The 21,888-nt window shown below is 39.4% G+C and overlaps 2 protein-coding genes across 2 annotated transcripts in view; both read left to right on the plus strand.

Annotated features, from left to right (window-relative positions):
• Positions 1–2,988: 2,988 nt before the first annotated feature.
• On the plus strand, positions 2,989–13,858 carry LOC117379987 (uncharacterized). Its single transcript, XM_033976688.2, has 8 exons — positions 2,989–3,106; positions 4,210–4,265; positions 5,666–5,750; positions 7,337–7,392; positions 8,653–8,743; positions 9,984–10,100; positions 11,250–11,489; positions 13,318–13,858. Exons 1-8 carry the CDS (start codon positions 3,070–3,072, stop codon positions 13,530–13,532), a joined length of 897 nt encoding a protein of 298 aa, XP_033832579.1. The 5' UTR covers positions 2,989–3,069; the 3' UTR covers positions 13,533–13,858.
• Positions 13,859–14,627: 769 nt separating this feature from the next.
• LOC117379872 (complement C3-like) overlaps positions 14,628–21,888 on the plus strand; it is a 50,154-nt gene continuing 42,893 nt past the window's right edge. Inside the window, exons 1-6 of the mRNA XM_055225777.1 lie at positions 14,628–14,718; positions 15,724–15,913; positions 16,523–16,688; positions 20,056–20,129; positions 20,240–20,331; positions 20,417–20,499. Coding sequence (XP_055081752.1) covers positions 14,651–14,718; positions 15,724–15,913; positions 16,523–16,688; positions 20,056–20,129; positions 20,240–20,331; positions 20,417–20,499 — 673 coding nt within the window. The 5' untranslated portion in view covers positions 14,628–14,650. The remainder of the gene's footprint in view (positions 14,719–15,723; positions 15,914–16,522; positions 16,689–20,055; positions 20,130–20,239; positions 20,332–20,416; positions 20,500–21,888) is intronic.

Here is a 21,888-nt window from a genome sequence, read left to right on the forward strand (position 1 = left end):
CTGAGCAAAAGGGGGAAATGGGGAATTGTAGTGATATTGATTGTGGGTGTGCTGGTTGCCTTCACCATCCTTCTCTGGGAAGCAAATCAAAAACATGTACAAACCAATGTGGAAAAGATTCTCCTAAAACTTGACCCACGGTCAATCTCAGAATGTGATAAGTATGTCAAAATGACCATACAGGACACCAAGGGGCCATCCCTTGCATTCCAATTTGATTTATGTTCCGTTGTTTATTGCAAGACTCCAAATGCCCTGTTAAAAAAGGGGGTGGTTCCCCCAGTGTTAACTATACAAAGTGACCAACTTTACAGATTGTATTGTGTGCTCATCGGCCAGACCGACTCTGAAGACCCACCCTGTGCCAATTCACCTAGACGATCATCATGGGTATGATTGTATGTTGAACCTATTTGACAGTAATAACACTAAAGAGAATGAAATATGTATTGACTTGTCCAAATTATACCCTCTCCAGAAAAAGCCTGTGCAGCCCCCGATGTTCACTCCAGTATGAGCTAATCATATCTGTTTCAATTCTACTAAAGGCGATCATGAATCTTTGCAGTGGGGAGAGCTTCCAGAAGACTGGTGCGAACACGTGGTGCAGCTGCCAAATCCAGTGCCCTACACCAGAATACGGGGAGATCTATATTGGCTGTGTGGAGACATGCAATTGAGGTACAAGTTGAAGGCAAAATTTACGGGCATTGGTGCTATGGTGCGGCTAATTATGCCCATCATCCTCTGGGGACACCTTAATAAGACTCTACCCCACCCTCAGAGGGCTAAACGTTCAGTGATGCCAGAACTCCTGGACCACAACAACCCCACTTATTGATGCTATTGGCATTCCTAGAGGGGTCCTGGATGAATATAACTTAGCGGACCGAATAGCGTCCGGCTTTGAAAATATACCTCTAATTGCTGCAATTTTCCCAGTCACCCCAAACAAAAATGTGGACCCCATCAATTATATTTACTATAATTTGCTTAGGCTTAGTTTAGTAACTTAACGAGGGAGGTTAGTAGAAGGTTTGGCCGATCAGCTCCACCCAACATCATTGGTAGCCTTTCAAAACAGAATGGCCCTAGACATGCTCCTCGCAGAGAAAGGCGGGGTTTGTCATATTTTTAATGATCAATGTTGTATCTTTATTCCTAATAACACAGCTCCTGATGGGTCAGTGTCTAAGGCTCTGGAAGGACTGCGCATGTTGTCTAGGGACATGCACAACGCGGCTGGAGTAGACAACCCGATGAATACGTGGCTAAATAATGTATTGGGTAAATGGAAAGGTCTGGTTGTCTCATTGGTTACTTCATTGGTCGCCGTGCTTGTTATATTTGCACTGGTGAGATGTTGTTGTGTGCCTTGCATTTGTGCCCTGTGTCTTAAGGTCATTAACACTGCAGTTCGTCCGGACCAGAGGGGACAGTATCCTCTGTTGAGAAGGAGGGATTACGGAGGGGACCAGGTGCTACATGATGTTACCTTGCTCTGGGATGTGACCTCTTAGAAGAGGTCAAAAGGGGGAAATGAAGGGTATGTCAAGTAATAAAGCTTCTAAGTTGCATTACAAATACATATATCAAAAATATGGAATGCATATTGATTGAATAAAGTTTCTTAGGGCCATCACATATACATATATATCTTTTGATACTGAAATCATATAAGTTTTGAATATTATTATGTAATCACCATTTTTATACTGAATTTATATATTCTTTGAATGTTGTATCTTTTTGGAGGTTGTCTAACAAGCACCATACTAAAAGTTGAATACATCTACTAACACTGAAATTAGGTTAAAGGTAAAACGTGAATTATGGGAGACAGTTGGTCCCTTGCAGAAACTCCTTTAACCGAGTTAAGGCAACATTGTAGGAGGTGAATCATGTCGCCTGACAGCCACTATGTTTATACTAGAGTGGAGCATCTTGTGATAATACTGAAACTATGCTAAAAGCAATATTGTGTGATATGAATTGGGGAAGGCTGTTGGGGTCTGTAGACGCTCCTTTACAGGGTGGTCGGATGAGACTCAAGGCCGGAAAAATAGACGGGTGCAGCCTGGAGAGATGAGTGAGGCCGAAGGGAGGAACCTGGGCGACAACCTACTCAACATAATATTTGCATATTCATGTTTCATGTTATATTTTTATGTTACGGGGCCAGGGAAAAGCAGACAGACCGCCTGCTGCACACACGAGGGATAGATCATATGACCCCGGGTCCTGTATTAGATTGTAACTGTCAGGGGAATAAACTTTTAAGATTTGAACTGATCGAATCCAGTCGTCATTTTGATAAGAACACGCCTAACAGTCTGTTTACAGCTCTAAATGCTCTGGCCATATATCACCCCACAGTGAGTATTATACAACACTGATACAATCACATTGTTCGATTGTGCTTAAAATTTTGTATCTATAGATTGTTAACTCCCACTGTTTGAGTAATATAAAACATTGGTGCAAGCTCACCTTCTTCAGACTGAGAGATTGTGAGACTCTGTGAGACCCTGGTACAATCTCACCGTGTAGTGCCTTTAACCTGACTGTAAAAAGATCTACAGATCTCTGCGCCTGTTCTTTATGCAACAGAACACAAACATTTAACATTTAACTAACTGTACCACATGTAAGGCTTGCCTCTTGCATTTTCGTTTTCTAATTGCTATATCTGAACAAAATGTTCCAAATTGTTCATAATGCACTAGTCACTCATTCATGCACAGCAGCCTATATTCTCATAAAAATACTACTTTATTCTCGTAGTACTGTGACTTTATTCTCGTAAAATTACGTCTTTAATGTCGAAATGCTACGACTTTATTCTCATAGCGTCTGCATAATTTATTTTATTTAACTGACCCTTATACTCCGTCGTAACTTTATAACATAGATGAGAAAATAAGATGAGGCTGCCTATGAAGTTGTGATTTCCCGTAAAAGCCTCGTTTCCCCTCAGAGCCCGTGGGAGGGGTGTGTTTATATAAAGACTCACACAGAGACTGCGCACAGGGACAGTGACTCACTGCAGCGAGCAGCTCAAACAGTACAATGTCCTGTCTTTCTCCCAAGCAGGTTTCATGTGAAGGTAAGAGACTTTTTCAGAACTTTTACTGGGATATGCCTTTTTTATTAAAGGAACTGCATGTAAGGTTTTGATTTAATGCTGATTTATTCTCAGTTACAACAGCATTTCGCATGATGGTTAAGTTGTTTGTTATAATGGGATGTTATGGTTCTCAAAACAGTTATTCAATCAGAAAGCAGAATGAGCCTCACATGAGTCTCTCATTTCAGCTGCCGGTTTCAGCGCTGAAACCCAGTTGTTTTAAACCTTAAAGCACCCTGTCTGATCTGAATGGTCACTACATAAAACCCAGCACTTGCAGCCAATCTTTAATCAGTGCTAGTGCAGCCTCTATCTGCAGGTTAAAGCAATTGCAACCAAGGTATTTGTGATTTTAGTACCTTTTATAAAAACAGTAAGGGCACAGGCTACATACATTTCTGTTCAGTTTTGAGTAAATCAGCCACATCTAAAACAAATGTCCTTCTATCTGGCAACATGATCAGTGTGTATGAACACATTTACACCTGCTTAAAACATTTCTTGATAGATTAGATTAGTTTATTTGTTGAAGATTTTGAGGATTTGAGTAGTTCTGCAGATTTTGGCTGTGGACATGGCAAAGAATCAAAGCGTTCCATTGCATTAAAAAATTGTGCTGGTTGTGCTGGTCAAATGTCAGTTGTGCCACACTCTCAGTTCACACTCTTACTCCACTTGGTTGTTTTGTTGGTGATGAGACAGGCTATTCTCTTTATATTTCCTAAAAGGTCTGTAGCATTTCAGAGGTCCATAGCTAGTCTCCATGGATACAGGAAATATAAACAGCTCATGTCACACAATCCAGCAGTCCCTTATTTTGTCCTTTGAACTGCACTTACTGCACTTCTTAGTTGGTTAAAATCCCTTGATATGATGTTAAAAACTGAGCTCAAAAAACAAAAAAAGTTTCAAAACCTACACAGGGCGCCAGCCAGGTAGCCACAAGAAGAGCCAACCACTCTGTCACCCTGAGATGCCATGATAATAGAAGATTGATTTGACAACTCAAAAATATAACACTGGTACAAAACTGAATAATGTTTGAACCTGAGGAGTTTTTTTTTTTCTCTCTCTTTCATCAGAAAGTAACATGGAACCGTCTGAATCATATGAAGTTGTTGAGAAAACTCAGTGTTTGGTAAGTTTAACAAAACAGTGTTATTTAACACATATTTACACCTATTATTAACTTATTAATGCTCCAATTTTTTAATTAAAATTTGAAATTCATGTGTCATTTGTAGTAGTCAGACTTGATCAAGTGTTATTTTTTATGAAAACGTACAAGTACACAAAAAAGTGAGTTGTATGGTTGGTCACAATTGCGACAGGTGGGATAATAACTTGTATTGTGAATTAAAGATGTCATACGATATTTTTGATCAATTTAATGTAAAAATGGTTTGATTTTAGTCTCTGAAATCATGACACATTTATTGTTAATGACATTTTAACATAAAAAAGTTTTCAGTTAACTGATTTTACAGTTCATATAATACAGTGCAATTATTCCTCAAAATGAGAAAGATGCTGTTCTCACTCACATTTGAGGGGCAGATGGGGCATAATCATTTGTGGGAGAGACTTACATTTTATACAGACTTGCCTCAAAAGTCGCTAAAGGACTCTAGATGTTCCTCAGATTTCTCTCTATAGGTTGTACAGGACTATGGATGTTCTTCAGACTTGTCTCAACATCAGGTAGATGATCTTGGATGGACATGTCCATTGTGCAGAATGTTCTTTGAATTTCACTCTAGGGTCTAGAGAACTTTGAATGTTCCTCAGACTTGTAAATATAGCAGCTAGATACAGTGGATGTTCTTCATACTTGTCCATTGTGCAGCTAGATGAACTTGGATGTCATTCAGACTTGTCCCAAAGGACCCTAGATGTTTAGATTGCTCTCTATAGGTTCTAGAGGACTTTGGGTGTTCCTCAGTCTTGTCTACGATCATGTAGCTGCATGATCTTTGATGTTCTTCAGACATGTCCCTATAGCAGCTACGTGACCTTCACTTTCTATCACTGAAGGTAATAGAGAATATGATGTGTACCAAAAATCATAGTCCTGGGTTAAATGTAAACAGCTTCACTGCTTTTATATGAGAGAATTCTGAGCGTCATCTTCTCCTCAAGATATCTCGTTTCATGTGTTATATGAGATTGCACATATTTCAGAAAATACATTGAAAATATACACACTAACAAATTTAGAGCTTCAAAAGTACAACATTTTAGGTGGCCACAATTGTGACCAGTGGGTGGAAAAGGGTTAAAACTCTTATTATTATTATTAAAGTGATAGTATGTAACTTTCTGTGGAAAGTCAACTGCATGATTCCATGGAAATAGAAAGTTAAAACCATACTTTGGAACATTCTGCATGAAGACAGATAGTGTGGAATATTATAGCCAAAAGAACAACATTTCTGTGGAAACAAGCAGGAGAAGGCCTTCCACCAGGCCAAATATGAGTCAAGTTTGTGGAGATGCAATCCCACTCATAGTAAACACGCATGTTTTTATGTTTTTCAGCCCATCCATAATCCACAAGAAACAACAGAAGGCCGCTTCCTGAAATCGAAGTGTCTGATGCCTGATGAACGACATTTACACGATGGTATGAATATCATCACACTTTTGTTCATTACATTTAAGTGGTACAGGTCAGGTCAGCAGTGGCCTCCAATCAAGGCCAAAGTGAGTTCCATCTGTAATGTTGGTTAAACAGGACCTATTGTGCGTGTGTCTGCTATAAAGCTATAACCTACAGCACACATGGAATATTATGTTTTAATTAGCATGTTTTGAATATAATAAAATGTAATAATAAAAATGTTAAATATTCATCTAAAACATCATCAGAACAAACGCTATGCAACACTGCCAAATCCTGAGCGTAACACTGATTAAGAAAACAAAATTGGAGGACAAAGTAAGTACAGAGCAGTGGGTGTGCACTGGTGGTGGTGAAAACGGGGGTTGGCAATATGACTTCTTGAAAATAACCGATTAAAGATTGCTCAAACATGCACAAATCACTCCAAATACAACTTCAGGTGAGCAAATGCTGAGGGGAAACATCTATAACATGTGTTAGGCGTGTTCTGTCAAAAATGAGGACTGGATTTGATCAGTTCAAATCTCAAAAGTTTATTCCCCTGACAGTTACAATCTAATACATAACCCTGGGTCAAAACGTTTCCCTAAAAACCTACGTATGCAGGACTTACAGTCAGGCACTCTGACTACCTGCCTTTCCCTTGACCCAGAGGTAAAATACAACATGAATATGCAAATATTATGTTGAGCAGGTTGACGCCTTGGTTCCTCCTGCCGGCCTCGTTCACCTCTCTCTCGGACATCCCTAACTGCACCGGCCTTAAGTCTCCTACGGCTGCCTTATCTCTGTAAAGGAGTTTCTGCAAAACACTCAACTGTTTCCCCTAATTCAGAACACACAATGTTGTCTTTAAAGGAGGACTATTATAATGAATGAATAGTTTCAGTGTTAGATTATGGTGCTCGTTAGACAATCTTCAAAAGGATACAACATTAATGAATAAATAGTTTCAGTGTTAGAGTATCAAACCAGTACTCAAAATTTAGTACAAAATGGTGCTCGTTAAACAACCTTCAAAAGGATACAACATTCAAAGGATATATGAATTTGGTATAAAAATGGTGCTTATTAGACAACATTCATTGATTTCAGTGTTTTGATATATATGTATATATAATGCACCTAAAAAGCTTTATTCGAACTAATATGCATTTAGTATTTTGATATATGTATATGTGATGCAACTAAGAAGCTTTATTACTTAACATACCCTTCACATGGTTAAAAGCTCTAAAAAGTCCATTTTGCCAAATAGGTCTGCTGTAATGTTGCTAAAATGCTCCAGCAAGGGACAGTTTAAAGTTTTGCTGATGTTCTGGTTGATTTATTGGGGGGCACAGTGAGGAGAGAGTAACAGCAGCAGAGGGGGCACAGTGAGGAGAGCGTAACAGCAGCAGTGGGGGCACAGTGAGGAGAGCGTAACAGCAGCAGTGGGGGCACAGTGAGGAGAGAGTAACAGCGCTCTGTCACCCTGAGATGCCATGATAATAGAAGATTGATTTGACAACTCAAAAATATAACACTGGTACAAAACTGGATAACGTTTGAACCTGAGAAGTTACATTTTTTTTCTCTTTCATCAGAAAGTAACATGGAACCGTCTGAATCATATGAAGTTGTTGAGAAAACTCAGTGTTTGGTAAGTTTAACAAAACAATGTTATTTAACAGATATTTACACCTATTATTAACTTATTAATGCTCAAATTTTTTAATTAAATTTTGAAATTCATGTGTCATTTGTAGTAGTCAGACTTGATCAACTGTTATTTTTTTATGAACACTGTCAAAAAGTACACAAAAAAGTGAGTTGTATGGTTGGTCACAATTGCGACAGGTGGGATAATAACTTGTATTGTGAATTAAAGATGGCATACGAGATTTTTGATCAATTTAGTGTAAAAATGGTTTGATTTTAGTCTCTGAAATCATGACACATTTATTGTTAATGACATTTTAACATAAAAAAAAGTTTTCAGTTAAACTGATTTTACAGTTCATAAAATACAGTGCAATTATTCCTCAAAATGAGAAAGATGCTGTTCTCACTTACATTTGAGGGGCAGATGGGGAATAATCATTTGTGGGAGAGACTTACATTTTATAGAGACTTGCTTCAGTAGTCGCTAAAGGACTCTAGATGTTCCTCAGATTTCTCTCTATAGGTTGTACAGGATGTTGGATGTTCTTCACACTTGTCTCAACATCAAGAATATGATCTTGGATGTTTCACAGACATGTCCATTTGCAGCTAGAGGACCTTGGGTATTCTTTGATTTCACTCTAGGGTCTAAACTTTGAATGTTTCTCAGACTTGTACCTATAGCAGCTAGATACAGTGGATGTTCTTCATACTTGTCCATTGAGCAGCTAGATGAACTTGGATGTCATTCAGACTTGTCCCAAAGGACCCTAGATGTTTAGATCGCTCTCTAGAGGTTCTAGAGGACTTTGAACAGGAGCTGGAGGACGTGTCTGGGTGAGGGAAGTCTGGTAGTCCCTGCTTAGACTCGTGGCCCCGCAACCTGGCAGGAGCTGAAGAAAATGGATGGATGTATTATATGTAAAGAAAAATGTGCGCTCCTATATGTACTTATACTATGGTACAACGTTCTCTCCCACCGGTTACAACAGTGACCACCAGCAGGTATTATATCCTCCACTCAGACCAAAACAAAGAGGAGTAAAATGCATTTCTCATCAAATATGATGTGTACCAAAAATCATAGTCCTGGGTTAAATTTTACACAGCTTTACTGCTTTTATTTGAGAGAATTCTGAGCGTCATCTTCTCCTCAACATTTCCGTGGAAACAAGCAGGCCTCCACGCCAAATATGAGTCAAGTTTGTGGAGATGCAATCCCACTCATAGTAAACACACATGTTTTTTATGTTTTCAGCCCATCCATAATCATAATCCACAAGAAACAACAGAAGGCCTCCTTGAGAAACTGAAGTGTCTGGTGCCTGATGAACGACATTTACACGATGGTATGAATATCATCACACTTTTGTTCATTACATTTAAGTGGTAAAGGTCAGGTCAGCAGTGGCCTCCAATCAAGGCCAAAGTGAGTTCCATCTGTAATGTTGGTTAAACAGGACCTATTGTGCTTGTGTCTGCTATAAAGCTATAACCTACGGCACACATGGAATATTATGTTTTAATTAGCATGTTTTGAATATAATAAAATGTAATAATAAAAATGTTAAATATTCATCTAAAACATCATCAGAACAAACGCTATGCAACACTGCCAAATCCTGAGCGTAACACTGATTAAGAAAATAAAATTGGAGGACAAAGTAAGTACAGAGCAGTGGGTGTGCACTGGTGGTGGTGAAAACGGGGGTTGGCAATATGGCTCACTCCAAGTAAGGAATGAGAAGAGTACAGGGGGCATGAGCAGAGAGGTTACAGATGATCTGTACATTCAGATATTAGAACAATATTGTCATGACAAAGGGAACTGCTGAACCTGATCTGTTCCCTTGAACTTTAAAAAAAATAATGAAACTGTTACCTTTAGGAGACTCAGACTTTAACTCCTGTTTAGCTTAAACAAATGAATGCATCATCTGTGAACCTCAGCTCACGCTGTTAGCCTGATAGAAAAGTGTTTTTTATTTCACATTTGGTTTGAACGCCTCTCAGCAAGAAGGTTCTGGGTTCGATTTAAAGTCATCCAGCCCTTTTTGGGTGTTTTCATGATTCTCCATGTCTAAGTGGGCACTCCGGTTTCCCCCATCAACCCAAAACATGCTCCATAGGTCAAATCTTCTGGCTAAGGTAGTTCTGACCAAGCCCAGCTCAAGATCATGGATTTCACTGCTCCTGACAGGTTGCCCCAGTGACACTGAAGGATGGGTCAAATTCAGGAGACAAATTTCCCTATGGGGACAATAAAGTGTACCCTAAAAAATAAATTAAAGACAAAATGAAACCCCTGATCAGTCTGTGTCCACGTGAGCCCAATCTGCACTGTAAAACAGATGTAATAGTCTCAAAGGGTAGTTGATTCCTGTGGCTGTGTAAGTTACAAATAACACTTTACTTCATCTAACCCAGTTCTGATCAGGGGGGGAACCATTCAAGGGTAACAGTAAATCAGATATAGGAGAGTTGTGGGTGACTGAAGCTTTATGATATAAGAAACAAAAGGTGTATGAATTAATACATTGCAGCTTTAAACTTTAATATAACTCTGTGTCTGTGTTTCTTCTCCCAAAGGTCTACAGAAAGTGGCAGAGGACTATCGACAGAAAAACTTACCTGTCATTAACCTGAATGAGCTAATAAAAGCCATAACCACAACAGTAGAACGCATAAAACCCCAAGAAACAAAAGGTACACTTTTTATCTATCCACATGAAATTTGAGTGAACAATAAAATGCATATGTGTACATAGCAGGGTTGTCAAAAGTATCAAAAAACAGATACTAATCAATACTAATACTATCAAACTGGGTACTCATGTGAGCAATTATTGATACTGGTTGTCGATATCAATCATTAGCTTTATCAGAAAAATAAGACCACAAGGTACATGCTGTTATATTGTGTATAAATGTTCTCTTCAATGCATGAATACAGTAATAACAGATTCAAAATAGGCTGAAATGAACAATGAATGAATACCGGTGACTAGGATCATGATTTTTTTTTTTTTTAATGCATGTAAAACCAGGACGATTGAGGTGTCAATAATCAAATCTCAATGATACATTTGGAGAAGCCAATTTGTACTTGGATACCTGCCGCATGTAAGCGTGCAGAGGAGAGGCATTTATGGCACAGGGTAAAAAACATGTAAAAAAAACAGCCAGGAAAACATTAGAAGTGTGTTTGGATGTGTATTCACTCAGTTTAGATCAGCAGCGATCACAAATTACAGTCTCTCCGCAAAGCGCAGTTGCTTTGTTTTACTATAAATGAAATGTTTATGTATTTCTGTGTCATTTTTATCAGTGATACCTGCAAAGTTTTAGTTCTTTTGCAATTTACTTCAAGCGCCTGAATGCATCGTAGTCCCTGTTTGCACCTATTTGGTTCTTTGACCTGCTTTAGACTGGGTCAAGAGAGGTATTTCTGTGTGTATGTAAATGCAGTGAGTGTGCCAGCTTTGGCCTGAGAGAACAGCAGGGAGCACAGATAAGCCTGAATAAAAGGTGAGGGGAGGGGGTGAAAAAATCAAATACATTTACAAATGGTAATTTTAAAATACTGCAGATTTCAACACAAAATAATGGTAGTTTCTTAAATATAAACAAATGGTCTTATATTCAATTCTGAAATCAATGCAGACCATTCTAAAACCTTTACAAGAAAGGTTGGATTTGATCCTATTTATGTTCAAATAAATAACTATGTAGTTTGTAGTACATGGGTATTTTTGTCAACCCTGGTACAAAACGTGAGTAAACTAACTTGGATTTGCTAGTTGCTTCTTGAATTGTTATGGTTGTGATTAATCTTAAAAAGTGTCTTTTTTCCAGGATTGGGATCAAGACTATTTTCTTATACACCCAGCCTAACTTTATCATTATCATCAAGTAAAAAGGCCAAAGTTTATATTGTAGTGGCTGCTAAAACATTTGGTGCTGATCAAGAGATCCTAAAGGGCATCCATGTAGAAATATGTCCAGAGCCTGCAAACTGTGACGTGGTCTTGGTCTTCTGTCCTGTCACGTCTCGTTCAGGATCAGACATGGAAGATGCCATGAGGAATATCTCAGGTAAATGTGTGTTTGTACAAGTGATGTATTTATTATGACAGACATGTCAGAATTTGGCCCTCGATATAAATATATTTGGCCCACAAGATCATATCAAATATGTATTAGAGCTGTCCCGCCGGCCGCTGCACCAGTAGAGCGCATGCATCTCTAATACTACGAATCCCAGAATGCTTTGCAAATGTGTTACCGCTGGCCCCCACCATTTCTGTTGACTCTCATTTGCATTTCCTACCTGTTGCCTCACTCAAATTTAATCCACCCCTTCTTAAAAAACATGCAGATGTTGTTGAAAGTTTTCAATAAATATTTAGTTTGGGTGGCGACTTAGTCTTAGTTTTTAATTTTGTCCCTCTGTGAATTTGAGTTTGACACCCCTGTATTGTGAGATAAGGTTAAATTATTTGTCTCTAGATCTAGATTGGTCCATGGGTTTCAATGACTCCTTCTTGATTTCATTATATGACTTAAAGTGGGACTAAACCACAACCACATTTCAAATAGAGCTGCTTAAACTGAGTAGTACCTGGAGGAGTAAAGAGGAGAGTGAGTGAGGTGGAGGGGCGGGGTCTGGACATATGTGGAACAGTGTGATTGGTCTAACAGGTATCCACACTTCAAATTCCACCTCTGCAGCCAGGCATTTGTTACTCAGAAACACCTGGCTGTAATCAGAGCAGTTCTGTGTGATGTCACCAACTACTGTAGTAAAAACCTAATGTAGTTTTTCACGGAGTGACACTGTGGGGTCTCTGTGTATGTAGGTCCTGCATGAGGTGCAATGCGTCTCTGCACTGATCCGATGCCACAGTGTGTGGTTATACCGTGATCTGTCATCCCGCGTATAAGTCCAAAGCGATGATAACCTGCTGTTCAAAGTTTTCACGGGTTTGCATCAGACGCTCCTTAATCTAAACGCTATGCCAGAAAGTTCTGAAGTAAGGCAAACAGGAGTTTACAACCATAGACTGTGTATAAAAATGGTCATAGCTAACCTGCTAACCGCCGCGTTCCAGATAGGAAGTGATCATAGCTATTTCAGTTTATATTCACAGTTTAGCACCTGGAATGAGAACTGAAGCACTTAGTGTTTAGGTCCACTTTAAAGGTGCACTATGTAACTTTTTTGCTGGAGGGAAATAAAAACACCAGAGATCACCTGTTTAATAACATACTGTGGAACATTCCAAGCAAACCACAAATCTCTGGACACAAGCAGGTGGCAGACCCTACACCAGAAAACTCACGTAGAGCCCCTTTTAATATGTGTACAGCTCTGAGTTGAGTTCTACACATTTATTAATCTGAAACGGCTCTCATTGAAGTCATTAAATCCATCTTTCCCACTTAACATTTTCAGTATTTCTGCTAAAATTGGTTTAAAGGCACTGTACCTGATTTGTACTGACTTGAAATGGTAGAACTAGTTTATTTCAAAGTTTGCAGTGGTCTAAAGTTATTCCTCACTCACCTTATGCATCGCGAACATCATGATTCACCTCGAGTGCTTTTCACAACTTTCAGAGACCAGAGCTTTGCCATCACACTAATGCTAACAACAACAGGCATACTAACAGTGCACTTCCTGATTATCGGACAATAAAGTGCTTTCTAAACAGATGTAGACAGGATACAGCGGGCTCATTTTTACCTCAAGAGCTGCTTATACAGTATATCTCTACTGGGGCAAGAAAAACACATGGAGGGAAAAAAAAAAATCACTTATAGGTCCTTTAAGAACATCCAAGTTAAAGTACATCCAAGTAAGAATTAGGATTTGGACAGTGTTTTAGGTGAAGGTCTTTACTAATTTGTTATTTGTTTTCAGAGAAAGCCAATGGGAAAAAGATGATTTTGGTGGTGATGCATCATTCAATAGAGGACATTTATCTCCCACAACCCCTGCAAAACCCTGGATACCCGAATGTTATTAAATATGTCAACGTTGTCTACCATGAAAGTAAGAAAGGTTTAATAAAATGTGACAGAAATGATAAGGCCATACAGGAACTAAAAGAATTTTGCAAGAATTTAGCAAGCTAATAAAATTGTAATGAATGTTTTGTAATCAATTCAAGTTTGAGTAATCTCGCAGTCTCTCCTGGGCCCTATTCCAACCCTCTTTACCGTTAGCTGTAAGATTCTGTCCAAGCCTGTCACTCATGCTCCCACCCACAATTCTCCATAAATATAACTGTACACTACAATTTGACTGATGTGCAATAGTTTCATGAGCAGAATGAACATTGATAGCGCTCTGTGGAGTGAGTGACTTAGCGCAGAGAGCAAGGACAGGAGAGACTTATTAAACATGTTAAGTTGTTTATGGGGAATATAACATTTTTAAAACAATAAAAGATAACGCGTGATCTAAATGTGCTCTGTGTTATTGCTTTGTTTGCCGGAATAGTACCTGTGGTAAATATTTATAATAGTTTAGTTATAATATGTTAAGTGGCTTATGAAGAAAAGCTAAAATTGTACTGTTTTGGAATTTCTACAAGCAAATCTTGAATCAAAGAGTCTGAATTGTTAAAGCAATGTCCTGTTCCTGTCAGAGTGTTGTCTTGTCCCAGGCTGTGTCAGTGTCAGTACATACAGTATATTTATACCACACAGATAAAAATTACATGAACCAGAAAACCAGTTTAAACTCGTTAAAAGAGCACAAAGTCAAAACACTTCTTGAGACATAGGATAAACAGTTCTTGAGGTCAGATGGATATAATATAGTTGAACTAACAGTTAAGAAACTGGGACTAAGGTCTGTATACCAGTACTCAGTCTATATGAATAAAGTACAAATTCGGTAAAATGCTGTAAGTAAAGATTTCCATAATAGTACAAAAATACAGGAAGTTCAAAAACTGAATATCTGTAGCTACATCATCAAATTGGAGACAAGTTACACGCTAGGAGCAATATTTTTAGTGTAATCAGCTCTCCAGCTGAAATAATCTTTTGCAAGCATATTTACCAGATCATGTTTGTGTTGAGATCAAAGGTTTTTCCAACATCTAAATAAACAAATTAGGGACTCACTGACGAGAAATGGTCTTTCTCAACTGAGTAAAGTTCAAGTTCTGGGAGTACATGTTAGAGCTTCAAAGCTCAGACAACAGGTCCCCTCTCAGTCTGGGGTAAGACAAGCACTGGTCAACATGCTTCACCGGACCTTTCCCAGATCTTTGGTTTTCACTCTCGCAACTCTTCACTTCTGTAATGGACAGTAGGTTATTTTATTGTTTATGTATGAATTAAAGGGCATTCACTGTTATTCTTGTTTCGTCCTGGTTTGAGTTAGTTCCTGCTAGTTTTGATAGTAAGGAATAGACTCAATATTCAATATTCACATAGTTTTTAATTAATGTAATTTTGTAAATGAGTATGAGTGGTAGTGATTTTATTTTGTGAAACGAACACTTGTAATTCCGAGTGTCACCACTTGATGGCAGTGAGACGGTTTGGAAGCGCTGCAGTAGCACAAAGCCACACGTCCCGAAATTAATGCCTCTGTCACTTTATTTCAGGTTGGTACGGTCTGAACAAGCATAAAAATGACTCATATGAAGGCATAACAATACAAGTGCAGTTGTAACATTTGCTAGTCTAAGCTAGACGTTTGCATTTTGTTGTGTTTTATTTAGCTCTGTGAATAGCTCTTTATGCTAATTCCCGCGCTAGCACTTAGCATAGACTTTGCTCTTTTTCCGTTGGCTCTATATTGTGTATTGTAAACTGGTTCTTCTTAGCCACATTTTGACTCTGTGCCAATGTTATTACAGTGTTATTATTTTGAGAACAGTTGCGAAAGGTTTGATACAGAAAAAAAGGTCAAATTATTAAGATGTTATGACAAGTAACGCTATGATGCTGTAAGTAATGTTATGACATATTTTTGAATTAGAAATTAACATTAAAGTAATAAGGAAATTAACATTATTCATTGATGGTAATGGTTTTATTAACCAAGGACTATAGAAACTGTTATTGTATTAAGAGGAGAAACTGCTCTGTGCTTGTACAAGTAAAGTTAATCGGCAGTAGCAGAAGCCAATACAATCCAAAATTTATGTCACTTTGTTTATTTCAGTTGCTAGCTATTTCCCACAAAAAAATTAAATTGCTAGCGGTGTTTGTACCGACTCAATAACTGCTACATAAATGCTTAGTCAGTCTGGTCCTTGGAGTGTTTTTTTTTTTCTTGCAGCTAACATTGAATTCTTGATTAAAGGTTTGTGGTTGTGGCTCCAAATCTGATTCGGACCGACAGCGAGGAGAATGTTTTCCTTCAGGCCAACGAAGGTACAGGCACCATCGGAGTTACCATAAGGATCACAGACTTCAGCACAGAGAGAGAACTGACCACGCACTACGCATCCCTCAATGCGCAAAACAAGTACCACACGCTAGCATCCATCCGGGTCAGAGCATACTTTTTATATCGAGTTTATAATATTTTTGAAATATCTAGTAAAAAGTTCTGCTGTGTAATTTGTCTTTTAAAGGTCCTATATTGTGTTAAATTGACTACTGTGAGCTTTAAGCCATGTTAGAACATTATTACCTCCCCAAAACATACCTGGAGTTGTGTTTTGTGCTGCATTATTAGTCTGTCTACATCTGTTGTTCCATCATGTTCCATCTTGTGATGTCATGAAGCTGTAGTTTTCAATTTAACAGCCCCTTTTATCTTTAGTTCAGTATAGATTGGCAATTGCCAAGCTGAAATGATCAAAATGATTCTAGTGAAGGTGTATGGAGTTTAAAAACACAGTGGAGCACTTCCTGTATTACCACATGACACCACAAGGTGGAACAGAGTGTTTCCTGTTTGAGAAAAGAACTCAGTCTCAGTCTCAGGGTTTGTGTGTTAAACATGTGTGAATGAAACAAAACACAACTCCAGTTATGTTTGTGATGAGGAAACAACATGACATTACATTATATGGGCCCTATAATTTATTGATAAGTCAATATTGTAATTATTGTGAAATTCTTAGCTTCAAGTTGGTCTGTTTTTAAAATTACAGGTACCATCAACATATTTAAGGAGGAATGAGAAAGAAAACAAGTACGTAAATCTGGAAGTTAATTTTGGGAATCAGTACACTGAAAAGAGAGCCATCCTGGTCTCTTTTCAAGCTGGATACATCTTTATACAAACCAACAAACCCATTTACAAACCAGGGGATATAGGTAAGAAGACGTGCATCTGACAGGCCTGATCATCTCTAAAACATAATTAACATAACATTATATAAGGTTTTGTGAAGTTACAATTTTAATTTCCCTGTTGGACATGGGCAGCAGATATGAAATAACCATAGACTGTGAAAGTGTGGGTATATATATATATATATATATATATATATATATGTGTGTGGGGGGGTGGTGGGGGGGGGGGGGGGGTAGTGTGTATATACCCTCTGCGGGTGGTCTCATCCCCTCATTTTCCATGCTCGGGACCTCTACCAGAGGGAGCTTGAGGGTTCTGTGCAGTATCTTTGCTGTTCCTAGTACTGCACTTTTCTGGACTGAGATGTCTGATGTTTTTCCTGGGATCTACTGTAGCCACTCCTCCAGTTTGGGGGTCATTCCCCCGAGTGCTCCGATGACCATGGGCGCCACTGATACCTTCACCTTCCAGGCCTTTTCCAACTCTTCTTTGAGCCTCTGGTATTTCTCTAGTTTCTCATGTTCCTTTTTCCTGATGTTCACTCTAAAAGTTGTTGACTTGGTTCTGCAATGTCCACCACAACGGCTTTGCTCCGTTGTTTATCCACCACCACAATATCCGGGTGGTCCATCACCATTCTGTCAGTCTGTATCTGGAAGTCCCATAGAATCTTGGCTCAATCATTCTCCACTACCTTTGGAGGCATTTCCCACCTTGACTTCAGGGTTTCCAGTCTGTATGCTGCAGAGATGTCTCTGTACAATATGCCCACCACTTGGTTATGCTGCTCCATGTATACTTTCCCTGCTAGCATCTTACACCCTGCAGTTATGTGCTGGATTGTCTCAGGGGCCTCTTTGCACAGCCTACACCTTGGGTCTTGTCTGGTGTGGTAGATCTGGGCCTCTATTGCTCTGGTGCTTAAGGCCTGCTCCTGTGCAGCCAGGATAAGTGCCTCTTTGCTGTCCTTCTGTCCAGCTTTGGAGTCATCGGTAGGATTTCTTGATATCAGCCAGTTAAGTTATGTTCCAGTGGTACATCGCATGCAGAGGCTTGTCCTTCCATGATGGTTCCTCCAGCACCTCTTCCTCCACACTCCACAGACATTCGCTGAGCACATAATTTGTTGAGGCATTGTCCTTGATAGATATTTCATGTGGCTCTCACAAACACTAGTCCTCAGCCTCCTTCCTTATGGCTTGCGTACAGTCTCAGGGTGCTGGATTTGGGATGGAACTCCAATTTCAGTGTCAGGAGTTTTCAGATTTTAACATCTGTGGTCTGTATCTCCTCCTTTGGCCAGCTTATGATCCCTGCTGGGTATCTAATTACTGGCAGGGCGTAGCTGTTTATTGCCTGGGTCTTGTTCTTGCCATTGTGCTGACTCCTTAGGACTTGCCTTACTCTTCTCAGGTATTTGACTGTGGCTGTTCTCCTTGTTTCCTCTTCAAGGTTGCCATTTGCTTGTGGGATACTAAGGTACTTGTAACTGTGCTCCATGTCTGCTACTGTTCCTTCTGGAAGGGAGACCCCTTCTGTGTGGACTATCTTCCCTCTCTTTGTCACCATCCGGCTACACTTCTCAAGCCCGAATGATATTCCAATGTCTGTGCTGTAGATCTGGTGGTGTGGATCTGTGAGTCAATGTTTCACTCATTTTTAGCGTACAGCTTGATGTCATCCATGTAGAGGAGGTGACTGATGGTGGCCCCGTTCCTGAGTCGGTATCCATAGCCAGTTTTGTTTATGATTTGGGGTGTTCAGACCTATGCAGAACAGCAGTTGGGACAGTGCATCTCTTTGGTATATGCCGTGTTTGATGGTCACTTGTGCAAGTGGCTTGCCATTGGCTTCAGAGGTGGTTTTGCACAACCTCACGAGTTTGTAATGAAGGCTCTAAGAGTCCTGTTGATATTGTACAGGTCCAGGCATTCAGTGATCCATGTGTCTGGCATTGAGTCGTAGGCTTTCTTGTAATCAATGGTGTGGTCCTGTTTTTCATACCTTAGACTCTTTCCTGGATGTCTGCCACTGCAATGGTGACTGGATTCTGTTCAGGGCAGTTGCTGTGGTCTTCTCTCAGAGCCACCAGCCACTGTGCATCACTGTTATGTGATGCCTTCTTCTCCCATATACCTTTCCAGTACTGTTCGGTTTCCAGGTGGGTCTGCTCTGGTGTTATTACCCTGCCATTGAGCGTACACTTTCGCCGGTCGTGTTGCAAACAGACAGTTTATTCGTCTGGCTTCATTATCCCGTGTGTACCCTCAGTGGGGAGCTGGCCAAAACTTGGAGCCTTTGTTTGGCAGTTCCCAGTGCTTCGGGTATGGGCATCTGGCTGTACCTCTTGGGTACTTGTTTTTTTTTTTATTGCACCTCTCTGGGCCTCCTACAGTTGGCTCATTTTGCTCCCCTCTGCCTTGATTTTAGCCTCTAACCATCGTTTCCATGGTGGGTATTTTTTCTCATAGCTCCCATGGTTGCTCTTATAGCCAAGCATCTCTAGGATCACTGCTGCTAAAGTGTATATCAGCTCATTGGTTTCTGTGATGGTTGAGGTAGGGATCACTCTCAATGCTGCATTCACATCTTGTAGGAGACTTTCAGATGGTACTTCACTTAGTCTCTGTAACTGGTGTTGGGGTTGCCTTGTGTTCATTCGGGCCATGATCTTATCTTTCCGATCAGTCACTGCCTCTTTCAGCGTGTTATTTATTGGGTGCTTCGTACCCAATCTCCAGTTGGGAAGGTGATGTTACCTCTGACCTGTCATTCTGGCTCCCCCTTGTCATAGCATTTGTGTTGTACCTCGTCGATCTCAAGTTGTGATACCTGTTGCCCTTTGCCGATGTTGGAACACTGAGGTTTCAAAATAACCATTTTCCCCACATCGTGTTCATGTAACCCCTTTGACTTGGGTCACGGGAGTAGTAGCATTCCAACAGAGCCTTGTTCTCGCATCTTGCCCATTTCCGTCTTGTTCCAGTAGTAGATCACCTTTCTCATCAAGGTGCTCTGGTTCCCCACCACCTGACGCAGACCAATATCTGAGCCGACATCTCGTAAGTTTCTTAGGACCCACACTGGCTGTAATTGCACACACACGATTCACTTTGTATTGAAAAACTGTCGCCCCCCTCTCTGTAACTGTTGCTGTCTGACTCATAATTTGGGAATTTTAGGTGTTGATGACATCAGCTCAACAACACACAAATTGCTATTAAACATGTAAAATTATGATAAATATAAACCACAGGTACTATCCCACCAAAGTAGGTAGAAAAACATGAAAACCTGTCATATGGACTTTAACACAATGTTATTTATGTAAAGCTACACGAGAATGAACACTTCAACACTGAAAGTCTTTGTTTTTCTCTTTTTTAGTCCAGATACGCGCATATGTCTCCTCCACGATGTTCAAAGCCAGTGATTCATATGGTGTAGCTTTGGATATAAAGGTTGGTACTTTCCTAAACATTAAATAAATGTTAAAATGAGCCATGTGTAATATGCTCTTTGTGGTTAAAATTACCAAAATGTTAAAATACATTTGTTTTTTGTTTTTAAGAATTCAGATGGAGTTGTTCTTGAACAGAAGGACAGCAAGATACCAAATCATGGGATCTTAACCCATTCCTACACTCTTCCTGAAATTGCAAAGCAAGTCTTCTTTATTCTTTAAAAGAAAGTGTAAATAATATTTACGTATTTTAAAGTGTGTTGACAACTTATGTTTTCATAGCAGTGAAGGAAAATGGACTATACAAGCAAGATTTGATCACTGGCCTCAGAACAACTTCAATACCACCTTTGAAGTGAAAAAATATGGTATGTTAATTGCACTTTTACATTATTATGTTCTATAAACCTTGGATTTAAGGGTTAACTCACAGAGACAGACAACAACGAGTTTTCTGTTTTTGCGAAGCAGGTTTGGAACAGAGTTTGAAAACTCTGAGATAGTAAACCCTGAGTTTGGTTTAGGACACAAGACCTTACATTCCTAAAAAGAGCATTCACCATGGCAACGGTAAACCAGAAAAGGCTTCCATTTTAGAGGGACAGAAAGTCATGTGACTGTGGAACATTCTTTTGACAGATCAGTCAGGTTTAATATAAAAGAAATGTGGAAGAGTGGATAATTTTATCAATTTATACTATTTTAGTATGAATATACAAATAAGATTACTCTAAAGGCCCACATGCACCCTCCTTACATGAAAACACAAAAGTTTAAAATGACATTTTTAATATTTGATTTTGATATTTGGTAATCTAAGATGTTGAGAGCTGTGTAGCTCACTGAGTTTGGAATGGATAATTAATCCATATATCATATTTTTAATAGGGCTATATTTGTAGAAAATTGACATGTTTTATAAGTTTCACTTTTATTTTTGATGCTCTGAGTCTCCCCTCCCTTTGCTCTCCGCGTTGTTACTCCCCCTTTAGAGCACTATCACAACACAGCACTATCACAACATCAGTGTGCATCCCACTAATGAAACTACTGCACATTGCATCACAGGTTTGTGAAGTTGTAGTGTACGGTTTTGTACCATGGTTTTGTACATTTATGGAAAATTGTCATGTGGGAGTGTGGGTGATTTAGGCTTGTGGGAGTGTGGGTGATTTAGGCTTGTGGGTGGAGCATTGTACAGCTAATTGTGAGGAGGGTTTGAATAGGGCCCAGGAAAGATTGCTAAAATACTCAAACATGCATGGACAACATTTTGATGAGGGAACATTATAACATGATAGAAAGCTTAAAAAATGATTTTGCATAAAAGCTCTTATGCAAAAAAGTTATTTAAAAACTACTCATATGTTCATGAATTAATTAATTCAAGTCTTAATTTAAGTCTTAGTTTGTGCTTTATTAAGACTATTTTAGGTACAGTTATGCATAGCCCAGCCACACTTCACAGCAAGAGACTTACCTTTCAAAAGTGCATGTTTAAACATAAATTTTATCAAAGCCATGTATTTAAGCCATCCATCCATTTTCTTCCGCTTATCCGGGGCCGGGTCGCGGGGGCAGCAGTCTAAGCAGGGACTCCCAGATTTCCCTCACCCCGGACACGTCCTCCAGCTCCTCCGGTGGGACCCCAAGGCGTTCCCAGGCAGGCCGAGAGACATAGTCCCTCCAGCGTGTCCTGGGTCTTCCCCGGGACACGCTGGAGGGCCTATTTAAGCTATGTAGTAATAATCCATCGT

Source organism: Periophthalmus magnuspinnatus, chromosome 13 (genome assembly GCF_009829125.3).
Source record: "Periophthalmus magnuspinnatus isolate fPerMag1 chromosome 13, fPerMag1.2.pri, whole genome shotgun sequence".
Taxonomy (NCBI): Eukaryota; Metazoa; Chordata; class Actinopteri; order Gobiiformes; family Gobiidae; genus Periophthalmus; species Periophthalmus magnuspinnatus.

Coding starts and splice junctions, on each gene's coding strand:
- LOC117379987 (XM_033976688.2), top strand. CDS start 3,070: ATGTCCTGTCTTTCTCCCAAGCAGGTTTCATGTGAAG. Junction 7,393..8,652: donor TTGAGAAAACTCAGTGTTTG/GTAAGTTTAACA, acceptor TTATGTTTTCAG/CCCATCCATAATCATAATCC. Junction 8,744..9,983: donor TGAACGACATTTACACGATG/GTATGAATATCA, acceptor CTTCTCCCAAAG/GTCTACAGAAAGTGGCAGAG.